At 38.1% G+C, this 17757-nt stretch overlaps 1 protein-coding gene across 2 annotated transcripts in view; it reads right to left on the reverse strand.

Annotated features, from left to right (window-relative positions):
• Window positions 1-17757, reverse strand: part of mapk1 (mitogen-activated protein kinase 1) — a 47037-nt gene that overhangs the window by 13840 nt on the left and 15440 nt on the right. For both annotated transcript variants that reach the window (XM_057831620.1, XM_057831619.1), the window contains exons 2-4: window positions 4390-4572; window positions 4104-4293; window positions 3919-4035 (exon numbers count right to left, since the gene is read on the reverse strand). In XM_057831620.1, coding sequence (XP_057687603.1) covers window positions 3919-4035; window positions 4104-4293; window positions 4390-4572 — 490 coding nt within the window. The remainder of the gene's footprint in view (window positions 1-3918; window positions 4036-4103; window positions 4294-4389; window positions 4573-17757) is intronic.

The raw sequence follows: 17757 nt of genomic DNA on the forward strand, positions 1-17757 counted from the left end.
TAACGTAGAAAAATGTTCGTCTTTATTAAATGCTTCAATGAGCGAGTCCACTCAAATTCACTCACGCTTTGACGCTCATGCTGCTGAGAACAGCCTCTCACTTGAATGAGTTGCAACAGACTGGTGTGTAACAAGCAAAAAGATGATTAACACATTTGTGACTTTGACTGGAGAGCTATCCCACCTTCTCTCGCTAGATCGAAGCTACAAATTTATCAATCATCGTTAACTTTTAGTACCAAACAGCTGCACTGGTGACCAAGAAAAAAAACCCAAGTTTGGCGCACTGCTAAGCTAGCAGGAAGGAGGATGAGAGGCTGTACGAGCATGAAGCAGAAAATATATATTAAAAAAACATTTAATTTAAAAACCCAATCTCGATTCTCTGAAAAATGGCTCAAATAAAATACATGTATACAATTAATTTATAAATTAATTGTTTACATTTTATTTCATTATTTTCCGATTAATGCCCTTTGCCTTAGGCACAATTCCGAAGAAACGATTTAACCCTCTCAAAAGCCTCCGCCAAAGGAGGAGGGATGATGGGAGCGACTTTTTTTTTTTTTTTTTAAGTTTCTGTGAGATTCTTATACTCGTCGGACAAGTGGCTGATTAGAGCTGAGGTGGAAAAATTCTTCAGCGTGTACCCCCTCAAGACACTCCAGCAGAACAGATAGTACAGAAAGCTATTTAAGCATATTTCTTTGATACCTCAAAATACTTCCAAACCGCGGACATGTTGGCTGTAAGCCAAGAGTGTTTGGAAGACAACATCATCCAGCCTGTTGCTTCTCACAGTGTTCCGATTACGTGATCACAATAGGACTAAGGTTCTTCACACTATTCTGTGGTAAACTTTCGGTCTTCAAAACATTTAAACCGATAATACATTTTTAGCTACAGTATTTTGGGCCGATAGTTAATACTTTCTCTGATTGTCATGATAACCTATTAACAGATTAGCTTATTTTACTCAAATTTTCAGGGTACGTGATTAGGCATGTGCCGGTTACCTGTTTCAAGGTTTACCGTGGTATGAAAACGTCACGGTTTCAAAACCAGTAAAATTTTTCGTCATACCGTAGTACAGTATTCGTTATTTTTCATGTGGCAAAATGCAGCCGAAGTGGCTTGGCGCGGCGGCGCTCACCCCTTCCCCTCTTTGTTGCTGTGTGTGTCAGTGACGCTATTCTGCTAAACAGCCAGCGAACCAAAAAAAGAAACACTCCAAAATACAAGGCGTACTTTTCTTGAATTTATGGACGTCTCAATTCATGGTAACTGGAATAAACAAAACGAATACATTTAAAACGTTGTACAAAAGTTTTTTTTACACGTGAGTAGCTTGATTAGCACAAACACAGCAGAATGTGAGGAAGTCATATCCATGAACACCATGACAAAGTTCGCCAAAAACAAAACACACATTTTCCTTTCAAATTCAAAATACAAACTAAAAACTTACAAAGACGAATGTTAGCCTAGTCTTAGCTGAGAGAGAAATTTCGTCGAGGTTAGAAATCTCACGGCCACTGAGAAACAAGCTTGAATGAAGGAAAAGGGATGTCATCAAAGATCGCTAATTGCAACAGATGATGTTGCTCTAAGCACAAATGCACGTTCGCCAGACAAGCAGGTCTCACTCCCAATGTTTTTTTAGAAGAAACCTTTACACAACAATATTTACATTTTAAGTGACTTATACATTTTTAACTTAATAACTATGAATTCTTTGTCTTTTTAACACAAAGGCATGACATGTAGACTAGAGTTGACAAAGTGGCTGAAAATGGCGAAACTTCACTTGAGCTTTTTGCCACCTCATAAAAAAAGTACAGTAGATAGATTTTAATTTTATTTAGAAGTGCTTTTACTTTTTTATAGCAATTATTTTTGTTCTTGCTCTAATCTTTAGCAACCTGGGCTGTGGGTAGTCTATAAGTTCTATTGATTTTAATTTTATTTAAGATATTTGCTAATTTTTTGTTTATTTATTTTAACATTATATTCATGTTCTAATTTGCAAATATGTTGTGGGAAAAAAAAAAAATCCCAGAAAAAAGTTGTTTTTTTAACCCATACATATCAAAATAACACATTTTGGAGCTGTAATTGCAATACTGTGATACCGCGGTATTTTTCCTCAAGGTTATCGTACCGTCAAAATCTCATACCGGCACATGCCTATTCGTGATACGTATATGAGGAGAAAAAAATGATGACACTTTGGGACCCATTCTATGTCCATTACATGGAAATGAATTCACATTTTCTGGCAACAAAGTGTCTTTAGAAATAAGACTCCTTTTAACCAATATACTTTGTTTTCACAGATTTCTGTACTACAGTGGTACATCAACATATAATTGCTTCGACACACGATCTTTTCGACATCCGACGCAAAATTTGACTCGCCATTATTTTCTACATCTGACGACATGCTCGAAAACGCCGATTTTTGACAGCGCCGCAGTTTCTTTGTTTTGCCGAAAGACGGACGCACGGGTGATTTTCTTGTGAGAGAAATCAACACTAGATCCAAAAATGTTAGTGCAGCTGGAGAAAAAAAGAACAGGTGACGCGTACCATTGAAATGAAGATGTAAATCAAAATATAAGTAAGCCACACTACAGAGTGAGAGGACAAGTTTTCTTGTGTGAGAAGCTCCGGACAGAAAACTCAAATTCAGGCACTTCTGAATTATATACGTATTCTCTATTTGTGTAAATCAATAAACATGTTTTAGGCATTTTAATGAAGTGTTTCAGTGTTTGCATTACTCAGTGTTTTTTTTTTTTACGTCAATTTTTACACTATTGCTGCAAATGAATATCGGCTCCAAAAATTGGTTATCGGCCCCTATAACTACTAATAAACAACATCGGTCCTGAAAAACACCATTATCAGGTTAGAGATCTCTTGTCATTATGACAGGGTTCTTCCAGGTTTAATCAAGTGAAAACGCAATACTGACCACTTAAAGCAGAATTTAATAATTCTGTGACAAATTTAATGGCCACCTCTGCAGAACAAAAAAAACTGAGAATGTCAGAAAATTTCTCAAATACAATTTCATGCAATGCAAAAAGATTAAGGATATCAAGACCTACTGGAAGAAATTCAATTCTTTCTTAAGACACTTCATCAAAATAAGTAATTTTTGGACTATTGAGATTAGAGTTCAACCGATATGGGATTTTCAAATGCCAATATCTAAAAATTTTCAGCCGACATCCAAAGCCGAATTTGTAAGCTGATATTTAAAACAAGTGACAGTTTAGGCAGAAGATCTCCATGCTGAAGCTAATGCTAACGCGCATGCTACGTTAACGCTACATTTGAGTTAAGTTACATTATAAACACCTCAAAGGCTAAAAAGCTTCATTGCATATTCTCCCATGCAAAAAAAAAATTTTTTTACAATATTTACAAAACAGGCAAGCCTTTAGCTTTCCTGTGGCAGCTTGCCTTCAAGCTGATGCAGGGTCCTTCTGGGGTCCTACCGTGGCCACAGTATTGCCCACACAGATGCCTGATCAAAATCCTTTTTTATTGGCTTAGTTTTTTTTGTTAATTGGCCGATGGCGGAAAAAAATACTCCCTATATCAGCCAACATCTAATGACACATTGACACATGGATGACAATGAAACATCTTATGACACATTTCACATGGAGTTTTGTACAGATTCTGAAGATTTATTTAAAAAAAAAATAAAATTAAAAAAAAAAAATAAAAAAAGCTAAGTTAATGGCGCTTTAGAAGAAAAGAGAAGTTACTGAGTTGGCTGGCAATTAAAACAATGCTGCAAAAAATATGGTAGGACAACGAAGGAGGGTACAACGGTACAGACAAAAGTCTCATTTTGAAGGGCAACTTACTAAAGAAATTATGGTAGCTTAGCAACCAGCTTACCTTGGAGTTGAGCATGATCTCTGGTGCTCGATACCAACGCGTGGCCACATACTCCGTTAGGAAGCCGGTGTGGTCGTGGTCCGGGTCGGCCACGCGGGCCAGGCCAAAGTCGCAGATCTGAGAAACGATGGATCGCGGTTGTTGAGGCACAGACACACAAAAAGAGAGTAGATGGCAGGTCGTACCTTGAGATCGCAGGTGGTGTTGAGCAGGAGGTTGGACGGCTTGAGGTCGCGGTGCAGCACGTTGGCCGAGTGAATGTACTTGAGACCACGTAAGATCTGGTAGAGGAAGTAGCAGATGTGGTCGTTGCTCAAGTGCTGGGTTTTCAGCAGCTTGTACAGGTCGGTTTCCATCAGATCCTGAACGATATAACTGAAAAACGTCAAGGAAACCTTCAGAAGGTCAGAGAAGGTAAATAAAAACCAATGAAACAAAAAGATATGCAAAATCAGAACCGCGAAAGGATACACGTCTTTCATCTGGTCAATGGTGGGCGTGCGTATGATGTCGTTGATTCCGATGATGTTCTCATGCTTGAAGCGCAGCAGGATCTTGATCTCGCGCAGCGTGCGCTGGCAGTACGTCTGGTGCTCGAAAGGGCTGATCTTCTTGATGGCCACGCGGAGTTTGTTGTCACGGTCGTACGCCGAGCTGGAAAACAAGGAAGCAGTCATTCGGATGGGCAAAACTACCAAACTTCAATATCGTGTAACTACGTGATTGGTTTAAAGACCAAGAGGGTTCTCGTGGACAAATGTGACTTTAGATGCAAAACCTTTAATGTTAAAGAAAAAAATATATATAGCAGAGCAAAATTTGTCAAAAGCCACACAGACTCAGAGAGAAACGTGAAAAATGTATTTGCCATTTCCTCATTAAAAGTTCAATAAACACGCATTTCATTTAATCAAAGCTTGACTGTGTTCACGATAACTCAAGTATGAACAAAGGCATTATTATCAAACCAGCAGGATACGTTTGTAATATGAAATGGAAGTGGTGATGAATTTGGGGATAATGGTCACAGGTCAGAGATGTCGGAAAAGGAGTTTCGTGATATATAGGCTAGTGTTTTATCAAAATAACTCAAAATTGCAGGGTAGGTGATATAATGAGAATCGAAAGGATCAAAGATCACAAAGGTCAGAAACATGAAAAGCTTTGAATTTGGCTGCTTAGAAAAGGTCTGCTGAGTCAGTCTTCCTCTCGTTCCCTATTTAATTAAGTTAAAAAAATACTGTGATTTAATATTCATACTTTCAACTACTATAGCTTCCAGCTGTACTTAAAAATAAATTAAACAATTAGAAGGTAGTTATTTTACATTGAAAATTAACTGCATACAAGTAGTCCCTGGGTTACGAAGTACCCGACATATGTGATTCCGCCATTTCGTCTCCAATCATTTTTAAGTCACGCAAACAGCACCTTATAGTACCTCACGGTATCTTATTTTATCGATATGACTGTTCTGCCCTTTGGCGAAATGTGTATTCGAAGAAGAAACATGCATAGAATAGCGCACGTGCACACACAAGGAAGAGCGCCTTTGCGCAGCCCAGTGAGCGAGAGAGGGGAAAGATTTCAGCTTAGCTCGCTGCAGTGTTGTTTTCGTCATCAATGGCGATAACGAAAGTATTTTGTCAATGAAACTAATTTTTTTCAAGACGATGACGTGACGAGCTGCGATCTTTAAGCAGTAGACTTCTCATCGCTAATAAATATAACGTCACTGTCACTCGCTTACGTAACGTTAGCCCTTCGGAGGGCTAGGTTTCTATAGACCCTACTCACCTACGTCACAAAATGACGTGTCGCTGTATCCGGCCACCATATTGTCCGTCATTTTTTAGCCCTATTCTCAATGGTTTCAATTAGTCGTGCAATTTATAGAGCAATTCATTGAAGCCCCGGTGTTATCTGACGTTGTAAACTCATTGGATGCATTGCATAAAAGGCGTTATGTGGAAAAGCTTCAATTTATCCATTCGCCAGATCCATATTTGATGCCTAAATCGATGTTTTTCGACCCGCTGTCTTCGCCTGTCTCTGCCTGACATCTGCTACCCTGATATTTACAACTATCTTGTCCACACAAAATCAGCCTATTCTCACGAAAGTTTGAAAAACTTTAAGAGCTTGGAGGCTTATAAATACTTCGTTGCTGGTTGGGTGAAACAGGTCCTCGTCCACAAAAATTCGGCAGGAATCTATCTTGTGCTCGGGAAGGTGAGTTACGAAATTTTCAATTCAGAATCTTTTGTTCTTGCTAACATCCACTGTCAAGTCTAATGTATTTCATGTCATTTGTCAATGGAGCTAGGGCTTTTAATGTTTATATGGTTTAGCGATAGCACTCTCACTACATACATATATAATACGTAATAAATATGAAGTGCGATAGCACTACTCCAGATTGTCCCTCGTTGAATTTATTTTTTGGCTTTTGACCTCAATAGTGAAATTGTACATTAATTGTATGATAACTGTCTTATTATCCCCTTATAATTATATATTTTCAGGTAGTTCATTCACAACGTCTGAGTGTATGTTGTCGGCGATTAGCCTAGCAATGATCTTAATTGTGGTTGTCAGCCCAAAACCCTCTAAATATATATTAAATGCATCTTACCAGATATAAAATGACTACTACGTAATCTGTGGTAATCGTTTGGAGCCCAGTTTTCTCGTCGAATTGCAGCAGCCCATCTCGCTCTCCTCTCCGGGTCTCTCGGAATCCGGTAGAACTTCAAGTCTCTCCGTCTATCTTCTCTGTTATTGCAACCGACTGCCAAACACGCCTTCACCATTTTGATTATTAATGTTAACGAGCAGAAAAACACGCAATAATAGGAGGAATTTACGTAGCGGTAATGCATCAACAGTGACGAGTTGACGGACGATATGGCGCGGGGGCGTGGTTGTGACGTCATGTGAGTAGGGTCTATTGATTATGACCACTGTCGATGCGTAGCTAACGTGTCTTACATACAGGCTTTATTTAATCCGTAAAAACAGCGCTGTAGCGAGATGAGGGTGTAAAATTAAAACATAATAAACCTAACTGTAGCGGCACGGTGGCTGAGTGGTTAGCACGTCTGCCTCACAGTCCTGAGATCAAGGGTTCAATCCCGGGCTTCGGCCTTCCTGTGTGGAGTTTGCATGTTCTCCCCGTGCCTGAGTGGGTTTCCTCCGGGAACTCCGGTTTCCTCCCACATCCCAAAAACATGCATGGTAGGCTGGTTGAACACTCTAAATTGTCCATAGGTGTGAGTGTGTGCGTGAATGGTTGTGTGTCTCCTTGTGCCCTGCGATTGGCTGGCAACCAATTCAGGGTGTCCCCTGCCTACTGCCCGAAGTTCGCTGGGATAGGCTCCAGCACTTCCGCGACCCTCGTGAGGAATAACCGGCATGGAAAATGAATGAATGAATGAATAAACCTAACTGTCAGTTTTAGCTCAGTAGTCATTGCTGAATAAAACACCAAGTAGCACTGGTCCCTAATGTGCTCCAATACAGCAGGTGTCATACATTTATTTTGAACACTGCAAAAACTCAAAATCCTATCAGTACTTACAGTTTAGACTAACTTAAAACTTAACTAGAACTTAAAAATAGCTTGACACAAATGGAAATTAAATTAAAACACGTGGGGAAAAACACCTAGCTTTCAAGTGATGTGTGTTATCAAGCGTAAGTACATTTTTAGGGAAGAAATAAGATCTAGAAGTTTTTTGAGTGAAAGCAGTGAATTTTTTTTTCTAGTCACATCTGAGATGCAATTGTTGGCTGTTTCCAACAATGTACATCGAAAATAAAGATATTGATTGACAGAAAATGGTTCATTATTGGATTAAATGTCTTTTTTTCTCATGTATATTTATAATTGCTCTTTAACAAAAAAAAAAAAAAAAAAAAAAAAAAAAAAAAAAAGTTTTATCCGATTACTCAATAGAATTTTCAGTCGATTACTCGATTACTAAAATATTCGATAGCTGCAGCCCTAATCTATATATTAGCCTACTATGAAAATGACTAGGCTGGCTAAAAATACATAACAAGACTTAATGATTAAACGTTTATTTTCCCTGAAGTGCATCCTATAGAGAATGACGCGCCACGTGATGACTGTTGTACGATGCCGCCTAGGGTTTAACTTCATTACAATATTAATGGATTTGAAGAACGTTTGGGTCATGTTTGTCCTCCTACAGAAACCATATTAAAACAAAATATATATTTCCCGCCACAATCTTTTTCAGTTTTCATTTTTTAAAAAGCTCTAGGGAGCCACTATGGTAGTAGTACTAAAGAGCCTCATTAGGCTCTAGGCTTCTGGGTAGGTTTAATTGAAAATAATCCACTGCTTTTCCTGCCGAGTGTGTATTGTCATCAGAAAGTTAGCACCGTCTTTGTAGACGCTACAGTATGTGCTCATCAGTCCATGTTCATTTAAATTTGTTGGAAACCTTTATTTATTTTTGGACCAAAACTTGTGAATATCACAGACAAAAACATTTATAGTAACTGCCAACTAAAACTAGACGGAATTTGTACAAAATTTTGTTGACTAAAACTAGACTAAAAACTAAAAATATGACTAATAAATATTTTCATCCAAAAGACTAAGACAAAAATTAAAAGGGCTGTCAAAAAGAACACGGGCCTCTGCCTAGCTAGGACTTAACTCCGTCTTTGGAAGTACAGTACAAGGACATAGAATATGTATAATAATAGAAGACGTTTGGATAGTTATTTTGAGGCTTGGGGGTATCTAGAGGTACTTAAAGTGCCTGTGACACGAAAAAGCATGTTTATTTCATAATACACGCGGTATTTTATGCCCCTGAATGATATGGACCGCTTGGATGTGTGTGGAAGCGATCGCTATATTTATTTAGTTTTTTGAATCCCGCGCCATGAAAATGAGTGACTTCCGGCTTCGGTCTTGCATTGAGGAGGAGGGCGCTGTGACGTGTACGGTAGAAGACGTTCTCTTCACTATACAGTGTACTGTTGTGTATGAGGACGAAGGATTCAGCTGATTTTGCGGATTAATACTTTTATTTTTTGCATCACGCCAGCCAAACGGCTGCAGAAAAATCATTCTGTATGCGGGAGAGGCGTATGCGCCTTTTTGGAGTTTCAAAAGGTTCCCATTCACCGTGGATATTTACTGTGGGACCATTGGACTTACAAGGAAGTGAGTAAACATCTTGTTTTGTATTATGTCAAATACGAATACAGTGATTACAAAGTAAACACTATAAAATTACTTTAAATAAAGGACTACTTACGTTTGATCATTGATAGGCATGTAAAAAGCTATCCTCATGCTCATTAGCAGTTAGCTGTTAGCGCGTTAGCTACACAACAACTCCAGCCACCCTCCTCCAGGGAACGAACTGTAAATTGCTCTCCGCCGGGCGGTTTGCCGATCCGCAAAGAAACTCGACAACCGGGTCGTCATGTCAAATAATCCAGGCTAGTTATGTGTGATTTTCCACTTCGAAGACTTTGAAACATCCCTCGGTTGGGGTTAGCATGTCGGCTAGCTGTCACTCCTTCTGGTCTGTTTACATTCTCCGAAGCCGGGGAAGGGAAATTACATATGTCCGATTTAGGTGTCATAAAATATCGTTCGGGAGGTGTGACAGTAAAGGTGAAGTCGACTGTTTTGACCATTATGGAGTAATTTTGCCATTTCGTCTTGAATAAATGGATTTTTATTATTTTATATTCCATTTAGCACAAGATTGTTATTTGTCATGACCATGCCATTTATTTAGCAATTGGGGAAAGTACTTGGGTAAAAAGAATATCCTGTAAAAATATTGAAGTAAAGAGACAGAAACAATGACATTTTGCCGCTCTCTTCGTCGCGTTTTCCTCATTGTGAATAGTTCCCCCTCGACGGGCTGACTGGTCCTTCTCAAGCCATTTATATAGCTATTGGGGAAAAATACTTGGATAAAAAGAATATCCTGTAAAAATATTGGGAGTAGAGAGACTGAAACAATGACATTTTGCAGCTCTCTTCGTCGCGTTTTCCTCGTTCTGAACAATTCCCCCTCAATGGGCTGAATAGTAAAACCGATGAGCCTAGTCTACCGCTGACGTCATCCACCTGTTGGGGACGCTAAAGCCCTATAATGGTAGGCGTGGCTAACCGGCAGATTAAAAGACTAATTTCTCGTCATCTGCGCTTTGCTAAATTGTTGTATATAGTCGAATCGTCTCAAAATATGATTCTAATTCACATAATAATGCCATTTAAGACTTTTTTTCTGGTGTCATATGCTCTTTAAAGGGTTAATTCTGACTTGCACAGAAATTCGGGTTATGTCGCGACTTGCCAGCGCAGGAACAGAACTCGTTCGTAACCAGGGGACTACCTGTCCTTTACTTTTCCCCCACCCTCACCACCAAATTAATTACTTATTCTTTCCTTTACAAAATTCAAATGGACCACTTGAGCACAAACCTTTACACCTAACATTATTGCACAATTCATCTAACAAGGAAAATGACAAAGTCATTTGGTTCCGACGGCAATTAGGCGCACCTAACGCATGACATGACATAAGCATAAATGAGCACTCTGATGTAATAAGAACAGAGACAAATAACTACGATGACTATGACTGCTACTGGTTTCTCCTACCCCCCCCCCCCCCCCCCCCCCGGTCGGTTGTGTAGTGATATTTTTTTAACACTGCGGAAAACGGAATACGCCCACACTGTGTGTGACAGAAGACGAAAAGCGGTTACCATGGTGATGACCAAATGTAAACAGCAGCGTGCCAGCCTTCTGCCAGGGAAATGTGACTGACCTTCGTTTCCACTTGGCTGTGAGGAATGTGAGTGTATATGTGTGGGAGGAGGTGTGTGTGTGTGTGTGTGTGAGTAGTGTGGGAGGAAGCGACAATGTGTGTATGTGGGAGGCAAAGCTGCAAGATACTAACGGCCGCTTGTGCTGCACTCAGCATGACGCCAACGTGTTCATCTTTTGAAAGCGTTTATACAAAAATACGACTAAAATTACAATAAAAATTGACTGTAAAGCCCTATTTATTGCAAAGGATACCACTTTCCAGAACCACTCACAAGAGGTGAAAATCAGGAACATAGACTAAATAATTTTCGATTTACCCCTCTCAAATTCTTTAACACTTTATAGAGCATGTTCTGCCTGTCACCACAAATTTTTTAAAACATTTTTCAATAAATTATTGCTGATATGCCAAAAAAGTCCTGATTATTAGAGCTGGGAATCTTTTGGCACCTAACGATTCGATTACGATTCAGAGGCTCCGATTCGATTATAAAACGATTATTGATGCACCCCCGTCCTTTTTTTTTTTTTTTTTTTCAAAAATCCTCTCAGGCTAAACCAAACTACTATTTCAGTATCAAGTTAACATATAACTGTAAACAAATATACAAAAATAACAGTAAATAAAAAACTCCAGTCCCCATTCTGTATCAGCAGCTTTAAACTAGGCCTGAACGATATATCGTTTAAACATCGCCATCGCGATGTGCGCATGCGCAATAGTCCCATCGCAAGGACGTGCGATAGTTTTTTCATTTCATTTTTTTAAATCCACAAACGTTTGTTTTGAGGAAGAAGCGCGAAGGACAGCGCACAGCCTCTCATCTCATTCCCTCCAACTCGCAGTCATCGGCTCCTCCCCCTCCCCCTGCTACAGCGGAGTGGAGGGAGGAGGGGCCGAACAGCAGAGCGGAGGGAGGAGGGGCCGTTTTCAAAGTGAAAGCAAGCAACACGTTGAATAGGGAAGACTGTCTCCAAAAGGAGTTTTGGAAGTATTTTGGCTATCGACAAGAATATAAGGAACAAAAAACAGCCCTGTTGACAGTGCCTCGCCATGGTTGCCTCAACAAGAAGTAATCCGTCGAACATGTGGGACCATTTAAAACGCAGGTATCTATGCATTCCTGCTACGAGCTTCCCATCAGAGGCTTTTTAGTACAGGTGGAAACATTGTTACGTGCCAACGTTGTTGTCTCAAGCCTGCAATGGTGGATAAACTAGTAGTCTTGGCCAAAAACCTATGAGACCCAGTTGAGAATTGCTGAGCAAGGAAGGTGGACGGACAATATGCAGACAAATACATAAATTTGGGAGTTAAAATGGTTCTGTTATTCATCAGTTATTTGCTGTTATTCAGTTCAATTATTTACAAGTTCAATTGAGTTTCTGTTTCTTTTATATTTAAATTAATTGTAAATCGTATTTTTCAAATAACTATAGTACAGCTGCACATAAAGTTTTGATACTTAATATTTTTTAAAGATTTTTACAACTTTGTTGCAGTTTTGCAGTTTTATATTGTTATATTTTGTGTAAACAACTCAGGGGACTAATGCACTTGCACTTTTATTTGACAGATTTGATATTTAAGTTAAAATATGTTGACAACTTTATTGTTTTACTGAGGTTTTTATTTATTGTTATAGTTTGTGAACAACTCTTATTTGTCATATTTAATATTTTTGTTCAACTATGTTTACAACTTTGTTGTTATTTTACAGAAGTTTTTATTTGTTATATTTTGTCAAAAACTTAGGGCAAGGCAAGGCAAGGCAAATTTATTTATATAGCACAATTCAACACAAGGCAATTCAAAGTGCTTTACATCACATGAAGACCATAAAAATCACATTTAAATCAACACAACGTAAAAACCAAGACAAAAGATCGCATTTAATCACAGAATAAAAATAAATCAATAAAAATAAAACAAAAATAGAAATAAAGCAAAAACTACTACTACTAATAATCATTGAAATCAGCAATGGAGATAAGCACAAGAGGAATAGAAGGCAGGTAGATTGAAATATATAGACAGTTATGGATATGCAGTGCTAAACAAAAGCGTTTTTAGCCCTGATTTAAAGGAGCTAACAGTTTGAGCATACTTCAGACGTTCGGGTAACTTGTTCCAGAGGTGAGGAGCATAGGGGACGAATGCACCTGCTCTTTTATTTGTCATTTAATGTATTTGCTGCTGTTGAAGTGTCAAATATTGTGTTCAATAAATTATCTATTATGTGCAGACATTGCTTCCTGTATCCCTTCATAATAATACAGCAATCTTAATCATTCACAAATGAAACGGTATTATATGAATACACTGTGGTCACGGTGTGTCATGCAAAGTATTTCCAAACAGCTATTCAAGTCATCTAGTGAAAATTTCTTTAAAAAAAAAAAAAAATATATATATATATATATATATATATATATATATATATATTTTTTTTTAACTATCGCAATATAATATCGCAATATATTGCACACCTAAAAAAAATCGCAACAATAGTTTTTTCCAATATCGTTCAGGCCTACTTTAAACTACATTCAATTAATTTAATGTTGTGAATCAACTGTTACAGTTGTTAAAATTGCTCCCGTTATTCCATAATTTTCCTTCTCTCTACTTTTGTCCAAGTTTTAAAACTATTTCATCATTTAAAGATAGATTCAAGACAAGATTCTGCCGATTTAGGAGTATTTTAGATAAAAAGTTAATTAGGTTCGCTACAACAGAGCCTTCTAGAGAGGTCTACTGCTTTAAGATGGCGGCTGTTTACTTACGCCGGAAAGTGTCATTTCGCATCTCTGTTCAATAATACATGTTCTAACACCGACGTCGTCTGTCATTTCGCATCTAGTTCTACATATATATGATATCTACTGTGGCCGTATGTTTGTAGCAACTAGCAACTGGGCGTTGCTTGTAGTGGCTGTCAGCCGCAGTCAGGTATGATTGTTTTTTTTATCTAGCGGCATAAGTTGAACATGATATTTACTCTCGGTCTGTTCCTCATTGCATCCCAAAGACCGCGCTGACCGTGTTTTACTTCCGCTTTACCTGGTATAATTCAATAATCGGAATTTGGATATTTGTGACTTGTTCTCGAATCTTCCAAGGCCGAATCGCGAATAATCTAAGAATTGGAAATTTTGCACGCCTCTACTGATTATTGTTAAAAAAAAAAAAAAAAAAAAAAAATTTTTTTTTACCAATTTAACAACTAATTTAGTAATAAGGAGTGTGACAATATATCGAAAACGCGAAGTATGGTAATACATAATCTCCCCCCAAGAATCTATAATATCGTTTTTAAAAAGTGTCAGTTTAAAAAAAATAAAGAACCAACAGGTTCCTACCAATCTTCCATGCAAATATGGTTTATTAATGGCTGCCATTGACGGCGCTAGACGTCCAATTCATTTTCACAGGATTGGACATCTAGTGCCGTCAATGGCACTGAAACCAGAGCATTCACAGCCAATAGCGTACCTCATGACTGCTATTTTTAGACCGTGACTTCGCATACAATCCATCTTATTTTTGCTCGCTTTCTCAGGTAATCTTTCAAAAAAGAACATTCAGAGTAAACACTGCTGCTATGGAAGTTGTGGAAACGACTCTAGACATTACGACATATGAAGGATGTTATCTTCATACGTTTCCCGAAGCCAAAAAATAAGAGGAAAAAATGTGAACCATGGATCAACTAGTGCGGACGTCCAAAAGACCAGTTTAACGCCAGCAAGGTGAATCCATTCACCTTCATATGCAGTAAACATTTTGTTGGGGGCCATAGTCCAACAGAGGACGAAGAGTTAAGCCATTTTGATATTTTTAGCGTGGCGTTTTGCCGTGCTGCTTCTGTCTGACAATGAATGACCTGAAAAAAATTAAAATGGTATCTGATTGCAACTGTTGTTACCCTTTCTCTTGTAAAAAAACAAAAAAACAAAAAACAAACAACTTAAGGGGGAAGTGTAAATAAATTATAGAATTAAGATTTCTTATTAATGAAAAAATTAAAAGGCTGTCACTGAGTAGCATTTACGATCGCTACACAAAAATAGCAATGTAAACTGCCCCCAAGAACGGTCAGAGACATAAGACAAGTAGAGGATATAATAGAAAAGAAAGACATGGCATACGGTGGTAAAGGATAGATTGTTGAAACAGGATAATTTCATTGTCAATGGCGTAACACAATGCATACAAGAAAAGGGTGTCTATAAAAAAGCTACCTCTGGATCAGGTCGGCTCTTTATACCGTCTTTTTCAGCCCTCAACACTCAAGCCATCTCTTTAACTGAACATTTGTATGTGAATTTGGCAACAGGGACATCACTTTCGCAGAATTGGTAGGTTTAGCTCAGTAAACATCTGGTTCATACACTATTTACATGCATTTAGCATTAGTGACAAATGCGAGCTTGACCCGCCTAGCAATAGTTGCTAACGTCATGAATATTAATGAGCAAAAATGACGAGTTGCTTGCGGTACGCCATTTTGTGGGCATTGACAGGTCACATTCTGCTCCTTTTAGGGCATTTACAGGTAACTTTATGTTGATTTTGAGTCACTTCCTATTCATTTGGTAACATTTTCGAGTCTCTTCCTGTTCAGTAATCCGAAATCAACAGGAAGTGATCTTTAAATGTCCCTAAATCAACCGGAAGTGACCTGTACATGCCCCAAAATGAATAGGGAGGGACTGAAAATGACCTGAAATGGCCAAAATTAACTCACTGCCTGGCACTGTTTGCCTTTGAGGGCTATAGACGCCCAGTCCGTTTCAAGTTTGATTGCAGCGAATGGACAAATGTCCACCCTCCCACTTCAAATTGATTGGACGTCTCCTAGTGATAATCTTATTCCTCTATGCGGCAGAAGGATGAAAAGAGCTTGTCTGTTTTTTAGTTGTAGAATATCCTAGAAAGATTTCCTGAACCATGTATCGATAACTGTTGTATCGCCATATGGTGAGATTGTCGTTACGGTGTGCCTTGTATCGCAAATCGTATCGTGACATACCCAGAGGTTTCCAGTAGTGACAACATATCATAATAAACCACCCATTCGAAAGCAATAAATGTTTAATCCTAAATTAAAAAAAAAAACTGCATTCAAAAAAATCGTACATATTTTTAAATCATCTCTGTCATTTGAAAGCTGTGTTAGTGTAGAATATGAAGTAGGTGAGAAACCCAACGCCAGTTTTGCTCTCTGCCAATTAGAGCACATCAAAAGCTTTGATTTGATCCAAAATGACTTATCTTGGCCTGCAAAAAGCACGTTACTAAATTTGAAGCCAAATGATTCAATTTTTTGCCAGTCAGATTTTTCATAATGGGTGTCATTCGAAAGCGTACTGTAGAATTTAAAATATGTGAGAGTAACTGCAGACATCTGCATTTATGCTGACCATGACATGCTTAGTGTGCGTAGCTGCTAACTGTAAGCTTTACACTAGCTAAAAAATTGGACTTGCATTTTCTTCAAACATGTGGGGTCAGTTGTACATTTCTTTACCCTGCATCATTTGCAAATGCTGTGAACCAGCGAGTTTTCATGTTTGAAGTGTCACCTTTAACCACAAAGATTACGTTATGGCGAACACTGCCATTGCTTGATAGCAGGCTAAAGTGGTTAGTACATTATCTTTTGCCATCAGCCTCAAAGTAGCTATGCTAACTAACCCTGTACAACGTGTAATATGTGTTTTGTATGTCTGAACTTTAGTTCTACGATGTGTTGATGACCAATAAACATATGTGAAAGGAACTTGAGTCATATGCAATCTTGGCCAAAGTTTTAACATGCATATGTGCACGCGGTGATAAATCACAGCTGGGAAAATTACTGAGCTTATCGTCATTCATCGTGCAATTAAATGATTGATTGCATATCGCGACAGGCTCAGAACATGTGCACATTTCGTGGTTCTCTGAAGCAGACTAAAAATGTATGTTTGTTGTGGTTCATGCCAATGAGTTAAAAGTCAAATTTTCAAAAAGTGATCCCGGACAGCAACGGTAGACATTTGATTCAGCAGAAGTTATGATGTATCATAGGAAAAACTGATATAATGCATATAAAGTTCATTTCAAATGAGAAAATGAAAAGTTCAAGAAAATTATTTCACACAAAAAAACACATGAACTTCCTTGACCGTGAAAATGAAGTGGGGGGACATGAGATACTGATATTTTATCCAGTTAGAGAGAGAAACCCATACCATGCGTCACCACATCAAAGCAAAGCAGCAACCCAAATTAGAAGCACAATTGTGCACATTTTTCATAGCGTTTCATCAAATCAACTGATGTCTAAATTTCATTTAATCACCCACATAACGTCGATATAAATGAAATTATGCTGAGTTACTGGTAAAGCCGCTGCGGTTTTAATGCACTTATTAGCTGCACCCAAAAGAGCCTGATATCTTTTTCCTGCCCAACAAGTTTGGTTAAATCAAAACAAGAAGTTAGGTGTGTCACTGATGTAGTGTGCTTTTGTTGTGTGTTGGTGTGTACATTTGTTTGCGCAGGAGTCTTTATGTTTTCCACATTTGAGTTTTGTTTGTGTTGCTGTGTAATACCTTACATTGCATATTTAGTTGTGTTGATTTTGGTGCGTACTGTATTTTTTTTTTACTAATAGTAATGCACATTTAACATTGTGTATGATGTTATGCACATCTGGTGGTGATTTGTGTTGCTGTAATGTACACTGGGCGTGTTAATTTTAAAAATTTTTGTGTGTTGACTGAGAGTGGGCAAGATAGCCTCATAAATATATCACAATATTGAAACAAAATTTGCAATCAGGTCATTTGTGACGATATGCTAAAAGAAAAATCTAAATACTGCTTCGGATTAACAGCATGTTTATTATGCACAATATTTAAGCTAAGACTGTAACAACTATTCCATTAAATTGATAAATAAATTAGTTGTCAACTAATTTGATAATCGATTTTTGCCAGCAGCTACGAGC

This window comes from Corythoichthys intestinalis, chromosome 3 (genome assembly GCF_030265065.1).
Source record: "Corythoichthys intestinalis isolate RoL2023-P3 chromosome 3, ASM3026506v1, whole genome shotgun sequence".
Classification (NCBI taxonomy): Eukaryota; Metazoa; Chordata; class Actinopteri; order Syngnathiformes; family Syngnathidae; genus Corythoichthys; species Corythoichthys intestinalis.